Genomic DNA, 22,179 nt, shown 5'->3' on the forward strand with positions numbered 1-22,179 from the left:
GCGGATTTTTCCGCTGCGGATTTGATAAATCCGCAGTGCTAAACCACTGCGGATTTATGGCGGATTTACCGCGTTTTTTTCTGCGCATTTCACTGCGGTTTTACAATAGCGATTTTCTATTGGAGCAGTTGTAAAACCGCTGCGGAATCCGCACAAAGAAGTGACATGCTGCGGAATGTAAACCGCTGCGTTTCCGTGCAGTTTTTCTGCAGTATGTGTACAGCGATTTTTGTTTCCCGTAGGTTTACATTGAACTGTAAACTCATGGGAAACTGCTGCGGATCCGCAGCGTTTTCCGCAGCTTGTGCACATACCTTTAGAATTAGGCTATGTGCACACGGTGCGGATTGGCCGCTGCGGATTCGCAGCAGTGTTCCATCAGGTTTACAGTACCATGTAAACATATGAAAAACCAAATCCGCTGTGCCCATGGTGCGGAAAATACCGCGCGGAAACGCTGCGTTGTATTTTCCGCAGCATGTCAATTCTTTGTGCGGATTCCGCAGCGTTTTACACCTGTTCCTCAATAGGAATCCGCAGGTGAAATCCGCACAAAAAACACTGGAAATCCGCGGAAAATCCGCAGGTAAAACGGAGTGCCTTTTACCCGCGGATTTTTAAAAAATGATGCTGAAAAATCTCACACGAATCCGCAACGTGGGCACATGGCCTTAGGGTTAGGGTTGGAATTAGGGTTATGGCTACAGTTGGGATTAGGGTTAGGGGTGTGTTGGGGTTAGGGTTGTGATTAGGGTTATGGCTACAGTTGGGATTAGGGTTAGGGGTGTGGGGGGGTTAGTGTTGGAGGTAGAATTGAGGGGTTTCCACTGTTTAGGCACATCAGGGGGTCTCCAAACGCAACATGGCACCACCATTGATTCCAGCCAATCTCGTATTCAAAAAGTCAAATGGTGCTCCCTCAATTCCGAGCCCCGACGTGTGCCCAAACAGTGGTTTACCCCCACATATGGGGTACCAGCATACTCAGGATAAACTGCGCAACAATTTCTGGGGTCCAATTTCTCCTGTTACCCTTGTGAAAATAAAGAAATGCTTGCTAAAACATCATTTTTGAGGAAAGAAAAATGATTTTTTATTTTCACGGCTCTGCGTTGTAAACATCTGTGAAGCACTTGGGGGTCAAAGTGCTCACCACATATCTAGATAAGTTCCTTGGGGGGTCTAGTTTCTAAAATGGGGTCACTTGTGGGGGGTTTCTACTGTTTAGGCACACCAGGGGCTCTGCAAACGCAATGTGACGCCCGCAGACCATTCCATCAAAGTCTGCATTTCAAAAGTCACTACTTCCCTTCTGAGCCCCGACGTGTGCCCAAACAGTGGTTTACCCCCACACATGGGGTATCAGCGTACTCAGGAGAAACTGGACAACAACTTTTGGGGTCCAATTTCTCCTGTAACCCTTGGGAAAATAAAAAATTCTGGGCTAAAAAATTATTTTTGAGGAAAGAAAACGTATTTATTATTTTCACGGCTCTGCATTATAAACTTCTATGAAGCACTTGGGGGTTCAAAGTGCTCACCACACATCTAGATAAGTTCCTTTTGGGGTCTAGTTTCCAAAATGGGGTCACTTGTGGGGGGTTTCTACTGTTTAGGCACATCAGGGGCTCTGCAAACGCAACGTGACGCCCGCAGAGCATTCCATCAAAGTCTGCATTTCAAAACGTCACTACTTCAATTCCGAGCCCCGGCATGTGCCCAAACAGTAGTTTACCCCCACATATGGGGTATCACCGTACTCAGGAGAAACTGGTCAACAAATATTGGGGTCAAATTTCTCCTGTTACCCTTGGGAAAATTAAAAAATTCTGGGCTAAATAATTATTTTTGAGGAAAGAAAACGTATTTATTATTTTCACGGCTCTGCATTATAAACTTCTGTGAAGCACTTGGGGGTTCAAAGTGCTCACCACACATCTAGATAAGTTCCTTTCGGGGTCTAGTTTCCAAAATGGGGTCACTTGTGGGGGGTTTCTACTGTTAAGCCACATCAGGGGCTCTGCAAACGCAACGTGACGCCCACAGAGCATTCCATCAAAGTCTGCATTTCAAAACGTCACTACTTCACTTCCGAGCCTCGGCATGTGCCCAAACAGTGGTTTAACCCCACATATGGGGTATCAGCGTACTCAGGAGAAGCTGGACAACAACTTTTGGGATCCAATTTCTCCTGTAACCCTTGGGAAAATAAAAAATTGCAGGCTAAAAGATCATTTTTGAGAAAATAATTTTTTTTTTTTATTTTCATGGCTCTGCGTTATAAACTTCTGTGAAGCACTTGGGGGTTCAAAGTCCTCACCACACATCTAGATCAGTTCCTTTGGGGGTCTAGTTTCCAAAATGGGGTCATTTCTGGGGGATCTCCAATGTTTAGGCACACAGGGGCTCTCCAAACGTGACATGGTGTCCGCTAATGATTGGAGCTAATTTTCCATTTAAAAAGCCAAATGGCGTGCCATCCCTTCCGAGCCCTGCCGTGCGCCCAAACAGTGGTTTACTTCCACATATGGGGTATCAGCGTACTCAGGACAAACTGGCCAACAATATTTGGGGTCCCATTTCTCCTATTATCCTTGGCAAAATAGGAAATTCCAGGCTAAAAAATCATTTTTGAGGAAAGAAAAATTATTTTTTATTTTCATGGCTCTGCTTTATAAACTTCTGTGAAGCACCTGGGGGTTTAAAGTGCTCAATATGCATCTAGATAAGTTCCTTGGGGGGTCTAGTTTCCAAAATGGGGTCACTTGTGGGGGAGCTCCAATGCATAGGCACACAGGGGCTCTCCAAACGCGACATGGTGTCCGCTAACAATTGGAGCTAATTTTCCATTCAAAGAGTCAAATGGCGCGCCTTCCCTTCCGAGCCCTGCCGTGTGCCCAAACAGTGGTTTACCCCCACATATGAGGTATCGGCGTACTCGGGAGAAATTGCCCAACAAATTTTATGATCCATTTTATCCTACTGCCCATGTGAAAATGAAAAAATTGAGGCGAAAAGAATTTTTTTGTGAAAAAAAAGTACTTTTTCATTTTTACAGATCAATTTGTGAAGCACCTGAGGGTTTAAAGTGCTCACTAGGCATCTAAATAAGTTCCTTGGGGGGTCTAGTTTCCAAAATGGGGTCACTTGTGGGGGAGCGCCAATGTTTAGGCACACAGGAGCTCTCCAAACGCGACATGGTGTCCGCTAACGATGGAAATAATTTTTCATTCAAAAAGTCAAATGGCGCTCCTTCCCTTCCGAGCCTTACCATGTGCCCAAACAGTGGTTTACCCCCACATATGAGGTATCAGCGTACTCAGGAGAAATTGCCCAACATATTTTAGGATCCATTTTATCCTGTTGCCCATGTGAAAATGAAAAAATTGAGGCTAAAAGAATTTTTTTGTGAAAAAAAAAGTACTTTTTCATTTTTACGGATCAATTTGTGAAGCACCTGGGGATTCAAAGTGCTCACTATGCATCTAGATAAGTTCCTTGGGGCGTCTAGTTTCCAAAATGGGGTCACTTGTGGGGGAGCTCCAATTTTTAGGCACACGGGGGCTCTCCAAACGTGACATGGTGTCCGCTAAAGAGTGGAGCCAATTTTTGATTCAAAAAGTCAAATGGCGCTCCTTCCCTTCCAAGCCCTGCCGTGCGCCCAAATAGTGGTTTACCCCCACATATGAGGTATCAGCGTACTCAGGACAAATTGGACAACAACTTTCATGGTTCAGTTTCTCCTTTTACCATTGGGAAAATAAAAAAATTGTTGCTAAAAGATAATTTTTGTGACTAAAAAGTTAAATGTTCATTTTTTCCTTCCATGTTGCTTCTGCTGCTGTGAAGCACCTGAAGGGTTAATAAACTTCTTGAATGTGGTTTTGAGTACCTTGAGGGGTGCAGTTTTTAGAATGGTGTCACTTTTGGGTATTTTCAGCCATATAGACCCCTCAAACTGACTTCAAATGTGAGGTGGTCCCTAAAAAAAATGGTTTTGTAAATTTTGTTGTAAAAATGAGAAATCGCTGGTCAAATTTTAACCCTTATAACTTCCTAACAAAAAAAAATTTTGTTTCCAAAATTGTGCTGATGTAAAGTAAACATGTGGGAAATGTTATTTATTAACTATTTTGTGTCACATATCTCTCTGGTTTAACAGAATAAAAATTCAAAATGTTAAAATTGCGAAATTTTCAAAATTTTCGCCAAATTTCCGTTTTTATCACAAATAAACGCAGAATTTATTGACCTAAATTTACCACTAACATGAAGCCCAATATGTCACGAAAAAACATTCTCAGAACCGCTAGGATCCGTTGAAGCGTTCCTGAGTTATTACCTCATAAAGGGACACTGGTCAGAATAGCAAAAAACGGAAAGGTCTTTAAGGTCAAAATAGGCAGGGTCATGAAGGGGATAACTGATCAATATTTCTGCATTGATGCCAATTTATGTTCTTAACCTAAACCACATTTCAGAGGGTTTCAGCTTTCAAAAGAATAATTTATACAACCAATGGATGAATTTAACGTCAGGTGATAAGCTTTTATTTACATAACATGGATAAGCGACATAACTTCTCTCAGGGAGTGTAGATTGAAGATTATCTCTGTGGATTCCAGCTGTAGAAAAAAATTAAGTGATAATTAAAAAAATAAATAGAATATACCATCTTCAAGATTTCATTGCAAGTCCAGTTGACTTCTACTGAACACTTCTAGAAATTCTATGAGTTGACCATGATATAATTAACCCTCCGTCACATACAATATTCGGACTAACGAGTTCACATACAATGTGCCTGTCAGGCGCCTGCTGGAAAAATACCTATAATATCTAATGTTTGCAATTTCAGTGCTCTAAAAGTGATCAGTGACCTTCATAGGGATGTAATAAAAGAGACTACACATAATCAGTTGCAAAAAAAAACATTTACTTAACATAAAACTAATAACTATGAAATACAAACTTTTCAAAACTCCCGCCAAATAGTCCCCAGTTCGACTCTCTCAAAAAAATGTACAAAGAAAGTTTTTGAACACAAACTTAATTTTAAGGTACCTTAAGTACTATTAAAAACATATTCAATCAGAAGTAGATGCTGAGGTTTCCCCAGAAAAGTCACACTTGCAGAGCAAATAGCAAGAATTACACACCATTTTTGCATGTGTCAGGCAAATTGCTTTATGACATTTGAGACATTCATAATTTGAAAGCCTTCTGGTTCCGCTTTCCGTTTGGCAGGTGGTGCATCTCCTTCTTTTGTGAGGTGGTGCAGATGGTGACTTTTCACCATCATCTTCTGGGCGGAACCTTTTGAGCTGAACTTGAAGGCGAGAGGGGATACCGATTGTTTTCACGCTTCTGCTGCGTAGCTCTCCAAGTACTAGTTCATGGGCCAATTTTTTCAGATACAATCGTCTACGGAGTGGTTCAAGCTTGTTTTCAAGATAAATTACTTGTGAATTTATACCACCCAAATTCAACATAGCAAAAAATATGACCATTGGCCAGCGTTTGATGTTTCTGCTGACGTTGAAAGTGGAGCACATCTGATCTGCTGTATCCACACCCCCTTTGGTGGCATTGTAAAATGTAATTATCTCCGGTTTTTTTTCTGCCCCAGTCCCAGGATCGATGGCAGCATCATCATGAAGTGTTGATAGAAGAAGTACGATTTTTTTGGCATGTGGTACATAGGAAACTAAAGCCTTTCCATTATGGAATGCAAACATACTGCTGTACTGTTGTCTCTCTTTCACACTTACAAACTGTGGCGGCAATTCCCTTTTGTTTTTTCTTACAGTTCCCACATATGACAGCTTCTGAATTTTCAGATAATCAATCAGATCACAACTTGTAAACCAATTGTCAGCTGTAATATTGCGACCCGATCCAAATAAGGGTTCAGCCAATCTTTTTACAACATCAATGGGTTTGTTGCTCACACAGTAAGGACCTTCTGGTTGTTTTCCTGCATAAACTTCCAGGTTGTAAGTGTAGGTCTTACTGGCATCAACAAGGGCATAAATTTTTATTCCATATTTGTTTGGCTTTGATGGAATATATTGACGAAAGGCACATCTACCACGAAAACCAGGGAGCATTTCGTCAATAGTGAGATTCTCTCCAGGGTAATAACTTTGTTTACAGTTTACAACAAATCTTTGAAATATATCACGAATTGGAGCAAGTCGGTCATGTGTTTTGCGTTCGGTTCGGGTAGTTCTGTCGTCAAACCGAAGGCAACGAATTAGAATCTTGAATCTGTTTATGGACATAACAAGGCTAAATTTTTCAACTCCATCCCCATCTTTACCCCAAAGTTCCTCCAAACTTTGTCTATTTGCCCTATAAGCTTCTGCAAGGTACAGTAATCCAAAAAAAGCACGCAGTTCTATTTCATCTGTGGGCTTGATGGTTCTGTTGCAGATGTACTTGTCCTTTATAATGTCTATATATTGGTTGGTATATGTGACAATAGAGTCCAGAATGTCATCTGTAAATATACTGTTCCAGCATTCAACTGCAGTTTTTGCATTACGTGCAGTTCCTATTACTGCAGGAAGGTGAGTAATAATATTTAAAGGTTCCCTACGTTTTTTCTGGAATGGCTTCTTGTTCCATTTAGTATTTTTATCTTTTCCAATATAATATGATCCAACTTCTTCATCCTCACCACTGTCACCATCTTGCTCTGTTTCAGAATCCAGGACACATTGTTCCACCTCATCATGAGAATCAATCTCACTTTCCTCTCCTAAATCCTCATTCAGTGTGAGGTCTCTATCATCTAACAACATGTTTGTTACTTCCTCAACATCAAGTTGTTTGGATAAATTGTACATTTTCCTCTCCATTTCAGCAGATAATCTGAAGCAAGAGAAGGAATATGTTAGGGAACTACTGTATATGCCTGAGCAGCACACTTTCTTTTATAAAATCTCCCTTATTTCTATGAAATATCCTCACATTTTGTGCTATACATTCATAAAACAAGCTAAATAAACTATTGTGATGAATAAAAACATAAAATACCAACCTTACTGAATGTGACGTATTCACATACAATGAGCCTGAGAGATCTGTGCAGCTATATCCTCTCCCCTGAAGCTCTGAAATCCAACTGTGATATCAGGTTTCACAGACCTTCAAGAGACAGGAGACTACCTGGAGGGAGGGGGTTTCCTCACAATCTGGTGAGGAAGGAGAAATGAAAGTAAAAGAGAAGCGCCTGTCAGATCAGTTGTATGTGACGGAGGGTTAAAAGTGCTCTTGCTAAAATGATGGTTTGCATTGCCTTACAGGAAAAAAAGAATCTGAACACGGCTTTCCACTTAACCAATTTGATAGAAACTGTATTTGACATGTTCCTTGGAGGCTCAGAGACCACTGCAATTACAATGTACTTTAATTTATTGATACTTATCAAATATCCAGAAATACAAGGTAAATCACTGTGGTCAGCTTACAGAAACATTCATAGGCTGAAAACATATCCTTGCAGTGTGCTAATAATCCAGAACTTGGCTCATTACATATATCAGAGCCTTCTATTGTGACTGCACATGTGCCTGTATGAATGGCACGTGTTCAACAAACATAGAAGCGTAGGTTGAAAAAAGGCCTAGCTACGTAGATTCAACCTTTCTCCAGCAATACATTCCTATCGCTCAATTATCTATAACCCACAAAGATATGTGTACTGAGAACATTATCCAGCACCTGTATAATAAATGTAATATCATCTGCCATTACTACCTCTTGTAGTCGGGTATTGGCCATTCTTACTGCTCTAACAGTAAAGAACCCTTTCCTATTTAACTGCATTTCTTTACATTTATCTACATTAGATCTCATTTGCCAAGTGTTTGCCCATGCTGTCGTCTTATCCAGATCGTTTTGCAATATTGTAACGTCAAGGTCAGATTTTAATATCCTACATAGTTTGGTATCATCAGCAAAGACTGACACTTTACTCTCAATCCCATCCACAAGGTCATTAATAAATAAGTTAAAACGAATCCGTTCTAGCCAAGGTCAGACTGGGGTGTCTGGTGCCCACCAGGGAAATGGACTCTAGGGGCCCACCCTACAGCTATATACGAATATTTGTCAGTAGTAAATATTAATATTAAGTTATTAAAGATCTAACAATAATAAAGACCCTCCTATAGATCCATTGGTTAATGTGTACAAGGATTTGAGATCATCTTTTTGTGCATGCATGAGCAGTGGTCTTGCAGTGTTGCTTGGCGTTGATGGGAGTGGGAAGGGGGTATTTCTACCTCCTTTTTTCACTCGGGTCTGCGCTCCGGCATGGGTGGCCACGCTTTGTTAAGTGGGGTCATCCTGTGCCCAGTGACGCTTATTTGGGCTTATGTCCTGACCCTGTTTCTCTGCTGCATAGTGTCTTGTTCTATGATATTCTTAAAGTACACATGCTTTCCAAAGGAGGTCTAATTTTTCTATGGGTGGCGTTTCTATAATAGCTATATGCTCAGCTTATTTATATATGTTATCTAGAGGGTGCTTTAACACAGTTTCACAGTGCCCCCTATGCAGTTGCATTTACAGTATATAGACTCACGAAGAATGTGTTCTGGTTGCTATAGCTACAAGTAACTGCAGTGAGGGACGGATTATAGGTTATTACTAGGGTTGAGCGACCTTGACCTTTTTAGAGTCGAGCCGTGTTTCGCGAAACCCGACTATCTTAGAAGTCGAGTCGAGTGGAATCGGCCGATTATCGCGAAAAGTCGGGGATCGACCGAAACACGAAACCCAATGCAAGTCAATGGGGGAGCATAGTCGGCAGTGAGTGGAGGCCAGGAAAACACCTACACTGCCCATTTTAATGGCAAAAACATCCATTCTTGTTACAGAAGCTTGTCAATCGTAATTTACCTTATAATAATTGGAAGGCATTGGAAATTGGGGGTCATTTGGCTAAAGTTGTGGGGGGTAAGGCTGGTTCAAGTAATTAGTGGGCCCAGGAAAGCTGGAACACGTCACGGCAGTGGAGCAGGGAGAGGTAAGTATTTCAACTTTGCAAGTGCTGTGATCCTGAGCAAGCAGGGGGGGCCCACTAGTTGGCATTGGCACTGGCACAGGGCCCCTCAAAGTACAGCGGTGTGTTTGCACGGCGGGGGCGCCTCCCACCGGCAGCAACACTTTTGCGTACTATGAGAGGCCCTGTGCCAGTGACGTCGCCAACTAGTATTCCTCCCCCCACCTGATGAAGGAACCTGCACTTTCATCTGCACCTTCCTCTTTGTCCCCGTGTAAGGTGGTATGGTATGCGGGAACAGGGCTGCCACTAGAAATTTTGGGGCCCCATACTGGCAAAATTTTCGGGGCCCCCTTGAGACTCCGCCCAGGCTCCACCCCAGCCCCGCCTCCAGGCTCCACCCCTCGAACTGCCCACAGTCCCACCGCTCTCTCTTGGAAAAACTCCACTTCTCATCAATCACACATTAACAGTTCCCATCACCAGATCACATACATAGCAGGCAGCTTTTGTTTTGGCCAAAAGATTTTTTAAGCCGCCACCATAACACGGTAGACACTTTTGGCCAGGCCCTACTGTACTGTAACCTATTAAATATTTGTTAAAATATGCAATACAATTTAGGTATATTTTTATTTATTTTTCAATTTTTAAAATGACCAATAATATCACATAGAAGGAACAAATACCACAACACCATGACAAGATGACATATTACCACCACAGTGATCGAATAATATCACATACAAGGAACAAATACCACAACACCATGACCAGACCACATATTACCACCACAGTGATCGAATAATATCACATACAAGGAACAAATACCACAACACCATGTCCAGACCACATATTACCACCACATAGTGACTGAATACTACAATTCTGATCAGTAATTTAAAAAAAAGCACCATACTATCACCATAAGTGCCATTATACACAGGAGATCTGTACTTAGTATGCAGTGTCTGTGTACAGATAATATAGTGATCACTAGTGAAATTATACACAGGAGCTCTGTATACAGTGTATATTGTCAGTGTATAGGTAACACACTGACTCACCAGTGACGTCTCTAGGTGAAGTCCTTCATCTTTCATCCAGCACAGACCGCCATCATTTCATCCAGCCAGGACTTCTCTCTGCAGGAAATAACACAGTTATCTCGAGCTCGAGCAGAACACATTACTTAATTTTTCACAACTTCTACATTACACCACATGAAGAAGGCGACATAGTATCACTCTATACAGTAACAGGACCGCCCCCCATTTAAAACAGTATACTCAAAAAATAAAATAAATACATCACTGCAGTAATAATATCCCTAAATTAGCCCCTATGGTATTAATAATATCCCCCAGCCTGGCCCCGTTTGTCTCATTCCTGGCGTCAGCCAGATGTTCTCCCATCCTGCCCTCATGAGTATCCATTCTGCCCCATATGATCTCCCCATCCTGCCCCATATGATCGCCTCATCTGATCTCTCCATCCTGCCCCATCTGTCTCCATCATATCCATCCTGCCCCATGATCCTGCACGAGCATTCTGCCCCCAGTGTCTCCAATCATGCCCCATGTCTCCATTCTGCCCCCTATGTCTCCAACCATGCCCCCATGTCTGCAATCCTGACACTTGTCTCCAATCATGCCCCCTGTGTCTCCATTCTGCCCCATCTGTCTCCAATCCTGCCCCATCTGTCTCCACTCTCCAGTCATGCCCCCATGTCTTTCATCCTGCCCCGTGTCTCCAATCATGCCCCGTATCTCCATTCTGCCTCGTGTCTCGCATTCTGCCCCAATGTCCAGCATTCTGCCCCTGGGTCTCACAGTCTGCCCCTGTGTCCAGCATTCTGCCCCTGTCACTGTGTCCAGCATTCTGCCCCTGTCACTGTGTCCAGCATTTCTGCCCCACTGTGTCCAGCATTCTGCCCCACTGTGTGTCCAGCATTCTGCCCCACTGTGTGTCCAGCATTCTGCCCCACTGTGTGTCCAGAATTCTGCCCCACTGTGTGTCCAGCATTCTGCCCCACTGTGTGTCCAGCATTCTGCCCCACTGTGTGTCCAGCATTCTGCCCCACTGTGTGTCCAGCATTCTGCCCCACTGTGTGTCCAGCATTCTGCCCCACTGTGTGTCCAGCATTCTGCCCAACTGTGTCCAGCATTCTGCCCCAGTGTCCAGCATTCTGCCCCAGTGTCCAGCATTCTGCCCCTGTGTCCAGCATTCTGCCCGTCACTGTGTCCAGCATTTCTGCCCCTGTCACTGTGTCCAGCATTCTGCCCCACTGTGTCCAGCATTCTGCCCCACTGTCTCCAACATTCTGCCCCACTGTGTGTCCAGCATTCTGCCCCACTGTCTCGCATTCTGCCCCAATGTCCAGCATTCTGCCCCTGTCACTGTGTCCAGCATTCTGCCCCACTGTGTCCAGCATTTCTGCCCCTGTCACTGTCTCCAGCATTCTGCCCCACTGTCTCCAGCATTCTGCCTCACTGTGTGTCCAGCATTCTGCCCCACTGTGTGTCCAGCATTCTGCCTCACTGTGTGTCCAGCATTCTGCCCCACTGTGTCTCGCATTCTGCCCCAGTGTCCAGCATTCTGCCCCTGTGTCCAGCATTCTGCCCCTGTCACTGTCTCCAGCATTCTGCCCCACTGTCTCCAGCATTCTGCCTCACTGTGTGTCCAGCATTCTGCCCCACTGTGTGTCCAGCATTCTGCTCCACTGTGTGTCCAGCATTCTGCCCCACTGTGTGTCCAGCATTCTGCCCCACTGTGTGTCCAGCATTCTGCCCCACTGTGTGTCCAGCATTCTGCCCCACTGTGTCCAGCATTTCTGCCCCACTGTGTCCAGCATTCTGCCCCACTGTGTCCAACATTCTGCCCCACTGTGTGTCCAGCATTCTGCCCCACTGTGTCTCGCATTCTGCCCCAATGTCCAGCATTCTGCCCCTGTCACTGTGTCCAGCATTCTGCCCCACTGTGTCCAGCATTTCTGCCCCTGTCACTGTCTCCAGCATTCTGCCCCACTGTCTCCAGCATTCTGCCTCACTGTGTGTCCAGCATTCTGCCCCACTGTGTGTCCAGCATTCTGCCTCACTGTGTGTCCAGCATTCTGCCCCACTGTGTCTCGCATTCTGCCCCAGTGTCCAGCATTCTGCCCCTGTGTCCAGCTTTCTGCCCCTGTCACTGTCTCCAGCATTCTGCCCCACTGTCTCCAGCATTCTGCCCCACTGTGTGTCCAGCATTCTGCTCCACTGTGTGTCCAGCATTCTGCCCCACTGTGTGTCCAGCATTCTGCCCCACTGTGTGTCCAGCATTCTGCCCCACTGTGTGTCCAGCATTCTGCCCCACTGTGTCCAGCATTTCTGCCCCACTGTGTCCAGCATTCTGCCCCACTGTGTCCAGCATTTCTGCCCCACTGTGTCCAGCATTTCTGCCCCACTGTGTCCAGCATTTCTGCCCCTCTGTGTCCACCATTCTGCCCCTGTGTGTCCAGCATTCTGCCCCACTGTGTGTCCACCATTCTGTCCCACTGTGTCCAGCATTTCTGCCCCTGTGTCCAGCATTTCTGCCCCTGTGTGTCCAGCATTCTGCCCCACTGTGTCCAGCATTTCTGCCCTTGTGTGTCCAGCATTCTGCCCCACTGTGTCCAGCATTTCTGCCCCTGTCACTGTCTCCAGCATTCTGCCCCACTGTCTCCAGCATTCTGCCTCACTGTGTGTCCAGCATTCTGCCCCACTGTGTGTCCAGCATTCTGCCTCACTGTGTGTCCAGCATTCTGCCCCACTGTGTCTCGCATTCTGCCCCAGTGTCCAGCATTCTGCCCCTGTGTCCAGCATTCTGCCCCTGTCACTGTCTCCAGCATTCTGCCCCACTGTCTCCAGCATTCTGCCTCACTGTGTGTCCAGCATTCTGCCCCACTGTGTGTCCAGCATTCTGCTCCACTGTGTGTCCAGCATTCTGCTCCACTGTGTGTCCAGCATTCTGCCCCACTGTGTGTCCAGCATTCTGCCCCACTGTGTGTCCAGCATTCTGCCCCACTGTGTCCAGCATTTCTGCCCCACTGTGTCCAGCATTCTGCCCCACTGTGTCCAACATTCTGCCCCACTGTGTGTCCAGCATTCTGCCCCACTGTGTCTCGCATTCTGCCCCAATGTCCAGCATTCTGCCCCTGTCACTGTGTCCAGCATTCTGCCCCACTGTGTCCAGCATTTCTGCCCCTGTCACTGTCTCCAGCATTCTGCCCCACTGTCTCCAGCATTCTGCCTCACTGTGTGTCCAGCATTCTGCCCCACTGTGTGTCCAGCATTCTGCCTCACTGTGTGTCCAGCATTCTGCCCCACTGTGTCTCGCATTCTGCCCCAGTGTCCAGCATTCTGCCCCTGTGTCCAGCTTTCTGCCCCTGTCACTGTCTCCAGCATTCTGCCCCACTGTCTCCAGCATTCTGCCCCACTGTGTGTCCAGCATTCTGCTCCACTGTGTGTCCAGCATTCTGCCCCACTGTGTGTCCAGCATTCTGCCCCACTGTGTGTCCAGCATTCTGCCCCACTGTGTGTCCAGCATTCTGCCCCACTGTGTCCAGCATTTCTGCCCCACTGTGTCCAGCATTCTGCCCCACTGTGTCCAGCATTTCTGCCCCACTGTGTCCAGCATTTCTGCCCCACTGTGTCCAGCATTTCTGCCCCTCTGTGTCCACCATTCTGCCCCTGTGTGTCCAGCATTCTGCCCCACTGTGTGTCCACCATTCTGTCCCACTGTGTCCAGCATTTCTGCCCCTGTGTCCAGCATTTCTGCCCCTGTGTGTCCAGCATTCTGCCCCACTGTGTCCAGCATTTCTGCCCCACTGTGTCCAGCATTTCTGCCCCACTGTGTCCAGCATTTCTGCCCCACTGTGTCCAGCATTTCTGTCCTACTGTGTCCAGCATTTCTGCCCCACTGTGTCCAGCATTCTGCCCCACTGTGTCCACCATTCTGCCCCACTGTGTCCAGCATTTCTGCCCGTTTGTCCAGCATTCTGCCCCACTGTGTCCACCATTCTGCCCCTGTGTGTCCAGCATTCTGCCCCACTGTGTCCACCATTCTGTCCCACTGTGTCCAGCATTTCTGCCCCTGTGTGTCCACCATTCTGCCCCACTGTGTCCAGCATTTCTGCCCCTGTGTGTCCATCATCCTGCCCCCCGCAGGATCGCAGCTCTCAAAGAAAAAATAAAAACACGACTTCTTACCTGGCCATGATCCTGCGCCGGGCGAAAATCCCCCCAGGCTCCACACAGACGCACTCGCCGGGCCCGGCGGCTGACAATGACGTCAGACGCCGGCGACGCCGGCGAGTGCGCACTGCGGCCCTATTCAGCTGCCAGCCTCAGACTGGCAGGCGGCTGTTAACTATTGAAGTGCGGGCGCGGGCCCGCACGTCAATAGTGTGCCGCTGCCGCAGCGCCTGCAGGGGGGGCCCGGTGACCAGATGAGACGGGGCCCGATGCGGGCCCCCTCTGCTCACCGGGCCCCATACGCCAGTCACGGCTGTCATGCCCTGATGGCGGCCCTGTGCGGGAAGGGGGACCTGACTTTCAGCAGGGTCACAATCTTGCTGTGTAGCGTCCACGGGGAATTTTGCGTTATGGGTCAATGTACCAGCAGACTCATCTATCACTGGCTGGACAATGGGCAGGATGAGGAGGAAACACAGATATAGGCCCAAAGAATAAAGTTGGCTAAATGCAGTTCAAAATTGTTAACACAGGACTAACCAGGGGGCATTGCAGTGGAGGACAACTGGAATGAGAGGCTGACACAGAGAGTAGGCCCAAATCAGTAAGTAGTCGAAATGCAGTTCAAAATTGGCAACCGTAGTAAACAGGCGGCACAGCTTTGTTCAGTGGAGGAGAACAGCAAGGAGTGGCAGACACCGATAGTAGGCCCCAACCCAACTAGTAGGCAAAATGCAGTCTAACATTAACAACTACTTAACGAGAGCCTGAAAATGGAATTTCAGGACAGGAAACCAGGAGAACAGCAAGGAGCGGCAGACACTGTTAGTAGGCCCCAAACCAACTAGTACGCCAAATGCAGTTGTTCCATTTAACCACTATTTAACAAGAGCCTGAAGATAGAAGCTCAGGAAAGGCAACCTGGAGAACACCTTGGAGTGGAACACACCGTCTCTACACCCCATACCCAATTTGTAGGCCTAATGCAGTGTAGTTTCCAATAACTAATAAACGAGAGCATTAAGATCGAAGCAATGGCGAGGAAACCTGGGGAACACCTTGGAGTGGAACACACCATCTCTCTACACCACATACCCAATTTGTAGGCCTAATGCAGTGTAGTTTCCAACAACTACTAAACGAGAGCCAGAAGATCGAAGCAATGGAGAGGAAACCTGGGGAACACCTTGGAGTGTAACACACCATCTCTCTACACCCCATACCAAATTTGTAGGCCTAATGCAGTGTAGTTTTCTACAACTACTAAAGGAGAGTTGGAAGACCGAAGCAATGTGGATGAAACCTGGGGAACACCTTGAAGTGGAACACACCATCTCTCTACACCCCATACCCAATTTGTAGGCCTAATGCAGTGTAGTTTTCTACAACTACTAAACGAGAGTCGGAAGACCGAAGCAATGTGGACGAAACCTGGGGCACACCTTGGGGCGGCAGACACCGTTAGTAGGCCCTACCAAAGTTGTACCCCCAATGCAGTTTTAAAATTCCTAGAGGCTGAAAACAAGACTATTGACGCTCAGCTTTTTTCAAAGGAACACAGCTGAATTGAGTGGCGCAGACAGACACAGGTAGAAGGCCTTAAACCAAAAATGTGGCTCACTGCAGCTTAAAAAAGGTTACAGGGGTACACAGGCAGCATTGCTCTGGGCAGTGGAGGACAATTTCAATAGTGGACCGCAGACAGACTTTGTACGCCTACTATTAAAAAAAGGATGCTCTATGCAATAAAAAATAGGTTCCAGGGGTACACGGGCAGCAGTGGTCTGGTCAGTGTAGGAGTAGTAGAAAGAAGGGACCGCAGACAGGCTTTGAAGGCCTAACATAACAAAATATGGCTGTTGGCAATTTAAAATTGGTTCCAGGGGTACACTGGCAGCAGTAGAATGGTCAGTGGAGGCCTTGTGGAAGGAGGGACCGCAGACAGGCTTCGAAGGCCTAACATAAAAAAATAGGGCTGTTGGCAATTTAAAATTGGTTCCAGGGGTACACGGGCAGCAGTGGTCTGGTCAGTGGAGGTCTAGTGGAAGGAGGGACCGCAGACAGGCTTCGAAGGCATAACATAAAAAAAATTGGACAGGCTGTAGGCACTTTATAATTGGTTCCAGGAGTACACGGGCAGCAGTAGACAGGTCAGTGTAGTAGTAGTTGAAAGAACGGGCCGCAGACAGGCTTCCAAGGGCTAACATAATAAAATGGGCTGGCTGTAGGCAATTTAAAATTGGTTCCAGGGGTACACGGGCAGCAATGGTCTGGTCAGTGTAGTAGTAGTAGAAAGAAGGGACCGCAGACAGGCTTCGAAGGCCTAACATAACAAAATAGGGCTGTTGGCAATTTAAAATTGGTTCCAGGGGTACACGGGCAGCAATGGCCTGGTCAGTGTAGTAGTAGTAGAAAGAAGGGACCGCAGACAGGCTTCGAAGGCCTAACATAAAAAAAATTGGGCTGCAGGCAATTTAAAATTGGTTCCAGGGGTACACGGGCAGCAGTAGAATGGTCAGTGGAGGCCTTGTGGAAGGAGGGACCGCAGACAGGCTTCGAAGGCCTAACATAAAAAAATTGGGCTGTAGGCAATTTAAAATTGGTTCCAGGGGTACACGGGCAGCAATGGTCTGGTCAGTGTAGTAGTAGTAGAAAGAAGGGACCGCAGACAGGCTTCGAAGGCCTAACATAACAAAATAGGGCTGTTGGCAATTTAAAATTGGTTCCAGGGGTACACGGGCAGCAATGGTCTGGTCAGTGTAGTAGTAGTAGAAAGAAGGGACCGCAGACAGGCTTCGAAGGCCTAACATAAAAAAATTGGGCTGCAGGCAATTTAAAATTGGTTCCAGGGGTACACGGGCAGCAGTAGAATGGTCAGTGGAGGCCTTGTGGAAGGAGGGACCGCAGACAGTCTTCGAAGGCCTAATAAAAAAAAATTGGGCTGTAGGCAATTTAAAATTGGTTCCAGGGGTACACGGGCAGCAATGGTCTCGTCAGTGCAGTAGTAGTAGAAAGAAGGGACCGCAGACAGGCTTCGAAGGCCTAACATAACAAAATAGGGCTGTTGGCAATTTAAAATTGGTTCCAGGGGTACATGGGCAGCAATGGTCTGGTCAGTGTAGTAGTAGTAGAAAGAAGGGACCGCAGACAGGCTTCGAAGGCCTAACATAAAAAAAATTGGGCTGCAGGCCTAACATAAAAAAATTGGACAGGCTGTAGGCACTGGTAGGCATTGGTTCCAGGAGTACACGGGCAGCAGTAGACAGGTCAGTGTAGTAGTAGTTGAAAGAACGGGCCGCAGACAGGCTTCGAAGGCCTAACATAATAAAATGGGGTGGCTGTAGGCAATTTAAAATTGGTTCCAGGGGTAGACGGGCAGCAGTGGTCTGGTCAGCGGAGGCCGATTGTAATGAGTGTCTGCCAGTTAGTAGTCCAAAACAATAAATAAATGTGAATGTCTCGCATTAAAACAAAACGAAAACACTAAAGGGTGCAATCATTAGGTTCAGGGGTGGGATCCTCTGCGCAGTTTCAGACCTACTAATTTAGCTATTTACTGTGGTAAATAGAGGACACTGCCCCTGACTATGTTAAGTACCATCATACATGTCAACACAATGGTATTGTCAGTGGCAGGATTGGAAGGATGTCAGCGCATAGACTAAACATTGGTGGAAGTGTGAGAGATAACTGTGGAAGTGGTAGAGCAATGTTTGACCTGGGTTTGGGTGAACTCTCTTGTGGCCGGCGGTACAGGCCCAGGGCCCCTCATGTTACAACAGTGTGTCTGATGTTGGGTGCGCACCACCACCGCCAGAGACACTTTATTGTACTACGAGGGACCCAGTGGCAGTGCCGTCGACCAAAAGCGGGCACACCCACCTCTTCAGACAAACAGCACTCTCACGGGTGCTTGCGCCAAGTCGCGATACCACGGCCCCGTGTGGGGACTTTGGCCATTTAGGGAGGTGTAAACATGTCGTATGCTGGACAATCAGCTGCAGCAAATTAGACATTCGAAAAGTAATTCACAGTAGTCCACAGGCAAGAGCTTTTCATAGGAAATCTAGGTGTCTGCCGGGCAAGGTGGGGCAAAAGAATTCGAAATCCAGTTGTGGTTCATTTTAATGAATATTAGATCATCAACATTTTGGGTAGCCAGACGAGTCCTTTTTTCGGTTAATATTGAACCTGCAGCACTGAATACTCTTTCTGAAAGGACACTAGCTGCCGGGCAAGCAAGCTCCTTCAATGCATATTCTGCCAATTCTGGCCAGGTGTCTAATTTTGATGCCCAGTAGGGTTGAGCGAAACGGGTCGAACATTTTCAAAAGTCGCCGACTTTTGGCGAAGTCGAGTTTCATGAAACCCGATCCGACCCCTGTGCGTGGTCGGCCATGCGGTACGCGACTTTCACGCCAAAGTCGCGTTTCAATGACGCGAAAAGCGCCATTTCTCAGCCAATGAAGGTAAACGCAGAGTGTGGGCAGCGTGATGACATAGGTCCTGGTCCCCACCATCTTAGAGAAGGGCATTGCAGTGTTTGGCTTGCTGTCCGCGGCGTCACAGGGGCTATAAAGGGGCGTTCCCGCCGACCGCCATCTTACTGCTGCTGATCTGAGCTTAGGGAGAGGTTGCTGCCGCTTCGTCAGAAGCAGGGACAGCGTTAGGCAGGGTCCATTAACCACAAAACCGCTTGTGCTGTAGCGATTTCCACTGCCCAACACCACCTTCGGTGTGCAGGGACAGTGGAAGCTCCTTTTTTTTTTTTTTTTCCTCAGCGCTGTAGCTCATTGGGCTGCCCTAGAAGGCTCCCTGATAGCTGCATTGCTGTGTGTACGCCGCTGTGCAAACCAACTGCTTTTTTCAAAGCACAAATCCTCTTGTTCCTTCCTTTCTGCACAGCTATCTTGTTTGTTTGTCCACACTTTTTACTTAATTTGTGCATCAGTCCACTCCTTATTGCTGCCTGCCATACCTGGCTGAGATTACTGCAGGGAGATAGTAATTGAAGGACAGTTCCTTTTTTTTTTTTTTTTTTTTTTGTGGGAGATTAAGATTGACATTTCTGCTAGAGTGCCATCCCTGTCTGTGTCATCTCTCACTCAGTGGGCCATAGAAAGCCTATTTATTTTTTTGCTTGATTTGGGTTCCAAAATCTACCAGAAAAAATCACAACGTCAATCAGTGGGAGAAAAATATTGGCCTCAGGGCTTGTGTGCCACTCCTTACTCCTGTGTGTGCCATCTCTCACTCAGTGGGCCATAGAAAGCCTATTAATTTTTTTGCTTGATTTGGGTTCTAAATTCTACCTGAAAAAATCATTAAATCAATCAGTGGGAGATTAATATTGGCCTTTGGGCTTGTGTGCCAGTCCTAAGCGTGCCATCTCTCTCTCTCTCAGATAGTGGGCCATAGAAAGCCTATTTTTTTATTATTTTATTGGGTTTATAAATTTTCCCTGGAAAAAAAAAAAAAGTGGGAGATTAATATTGGCCTCTGGGCTTGTGTGCCAGTCCTGAGCGTGCCATCTCTCTCACAAATAGTGGGCCATAGAAAGCCTATTTATTTTTTTGGTTGATTTGGGTTCATAATTCTACCTGAAAAAATCAATCAATCAATCAGTGGGAGATTAATATTGGCCTTTGGGCTTGTGTGCCAGTCCTAAGCGTGCCATCTCTCTCTCTCAGATAGTGGGCCATAGAAAGCCTATTTATTATTATTTTTTTTATTGGGTTTATAAATTTTCCCTGGAAAAAAAAAAATGGGAGATTAATATTGGCCTCTGGGCTTGTGTGCCAGTCTTGAGCGTGCCATCTCTCTCACAAATAGTGGGCCATAGAAAGCCTATTAATTTTTTTGCTTGATTTGGGTTCCAAAATCTACCAAAAATAATCACTAAATCAATCAGTGGGAGATTAATATTGGCCTCTGGGCTTGTCTGCCACTCCTGACTCCTGTGTGCGTCATCTGTCACTCAGTGGGCCCTAGAAAGCCTATTTTTTGTTTTATTTGTTTTCTAAATTCTCCCTGAAAAAATCATTTTATTTTCTTTGGTTTCTAAATTATTCCTGAAAAAAAATCATTTTTTTTGTATTTTTTTTTCTCTAAAGTCTCCCTGAAAAAAAAAAAAAAAAAATCTGTGGGAGATTCATATTGCCCCTTCTGCTTGTGTGCCAGTCTTGACTCCTGGGTGTGCCATCTCTCTCTCTCTCCCCAATTGTGGGCCATAGAAAGCCTATTAATTTTTTTGCTTGATTTGGGTTCCAAAATCTACCAAAAAAATAACTAAATCAATCAGTGGGAGATTAATATTGGCCTCTGGGCTTGTGTGCCACTCCTGACTCCTGTGTGCGTCATCTGTCACTCAGTGGGCCCTAGAAAGCCTATTTTTTGTTTTATTTGTTTTCTAAATTCTCCCTGAAACAATCATTTTATTTTCTTTGGTTTCTAAATTATTCCTGAAAAAAATCATTTTTTTTGTATTTTTTTTTCTCTCAAGTCTCCCTGAAAAAAAAAAAAAAATCTGTGGGAGATTCATATTGCCCCTTCTGCTTGTGTGCATGTCTTGACTCCTGGGTGTGCCATCTCTCTCTCTCTCCCCAATTGTGGGCCATAGAAAGCCTATTAATTTTTTTGCTTGATTTGGGTTCCAAAATCTACCAAAAAAAATAACTAAATCAATCGGTGGGAGATTAATATTGGCCTCTGGGCTTGTGTGCCACTCCTGACTCCTGTGTGCGTCCTCTCTCACTCAGTGGGCCCTACAAAGCCTTTTTTTTTTTTTTTTTTCCTAAATTCTCCCTGAAACAATCATTTCATTTTATTTGTTTTATAAATTCTTCTGTAAAAAATAATTTTTTTTTAATTTTTTTTTTTTCTGAAGTCTCCCTTTTAAAAAAAACAAACACAAATCAGTGGGAGATAAATATTTACATTTGCGCTTCAGTGACAGTCCTGCGTGTGTGCCATCTCATTTGTTGCCAACAACAACAGAGTGTGTAACATTGTGGCTGATTTTCGTTGTGGTCTCACCCACCTGTGAAGGGGTAGCTAAATCATACTGAAGTTATAGCTCACCGTGTAAGTTGTGTGACAGCAACAAATACCGTTCGTTTGGTAACGTTTTTAAAACAATGAGGAAGTCTGGTGGAAGAGGTCGTGGCCGGGGGCGTTCATTGTCAGCTGGTAATGAGGGTAGTGGTAGTGGTGGAGCATCAGGTGGTCGTGGGAAAAAAAATATTGCACCTAAGTCTGGAGCTGTGGAGCCAGGTTCGTCGTCTGGCTACACAAGGCCTCGAACCCTCCCTTTTCTGGGAGTAGGAAAACCGCTTTTAAAGCCGGAGCATCAAGAGCAAGTTTTGGCTTATGTTGCTGACTCAGCCTCTAGCTCTTTTGCCTCCTCTCGTGAAACTGGTAAAAGTAAAAGCAGCGCGTCGTTAGTGGATGTTCACGGTCAGGGACAAGTCGCTTCCTTGTCCTCTTCAGCAAAAACAACAACAGAGAAGAATGCAGCAGGCGACACAACGGGTTACTCCATGGAGCTCTTTACACATACCGTCCCTGGCTTAGAAAGTGAAGCAGTTAACAGTCCATGCCCATTACAAGTTGAATCTGACATGGAGTGCACTGATGCACAGCCACAGCCAGACTACTATGCTGGTCCTTTGACTCAGACCACAACATTGCCCTCGCAGGGTGCTGATCAAGAATCAGACCCTGATGAGACTATGTTGCCCCATCACGAACGCTATACCACCGACCGACACGGTGACACAGACGAAGTTGCACACGAGCTACAAGAAGAGGTAATAGATGACCCAGTTCTTGACCTTGATTTGCAGCCATTGGGGGAACAGGGTGCAGGCGGCAGCAGTTCTGAAGCGGAGGAGGAGGGGCCGCAGCAGGCATCAACATCGCAACAGGTTCCATCTGCCGGGCCCGTATCTTGGCCAA

General features: G+C 46.1%; 1 protein-coding gene across 4 annotated transcripts in view; it reads left to right on the forward strand.

The window, feature by feature from the left end:
• Positions 1–22,179, forward strand: part of LOC138661791 (cytochrome P450 2C23-like) — a 144,335-nt gene that overhangs the window by 45,806 nt on the left and 76,350 nt on the right. For all 4 annotated transcript variants that reach the window (XM_069746711.1, XM_069746712.1, XM_069746710.1 and 1 more), the window contains one exon: positions 7,311–7,452. In XM_069746711.1, the coding sequence (XP_069602812.1) occupies positions 7,311–7,452 (142 nt within the window). The remainder of the gene's footprint in view (positions 1–7,310; positions 7,453–22,179) is intronic.

Source organism: Ranitomeya imitator, chromosome 2 (genome assembly GCF_032444005.1).
Source record: "Ranitomeya imitator isolate aRanImi1 chromosome 2, aRanImi1.pri, whole genome shotgun sequence".
Lineage (NCBI taxonomy): Eukaryota > Metazoa > Chordata > Amphibia > Anura > Dendrobatidae > Ranitomeya > Ranitomeya imitator.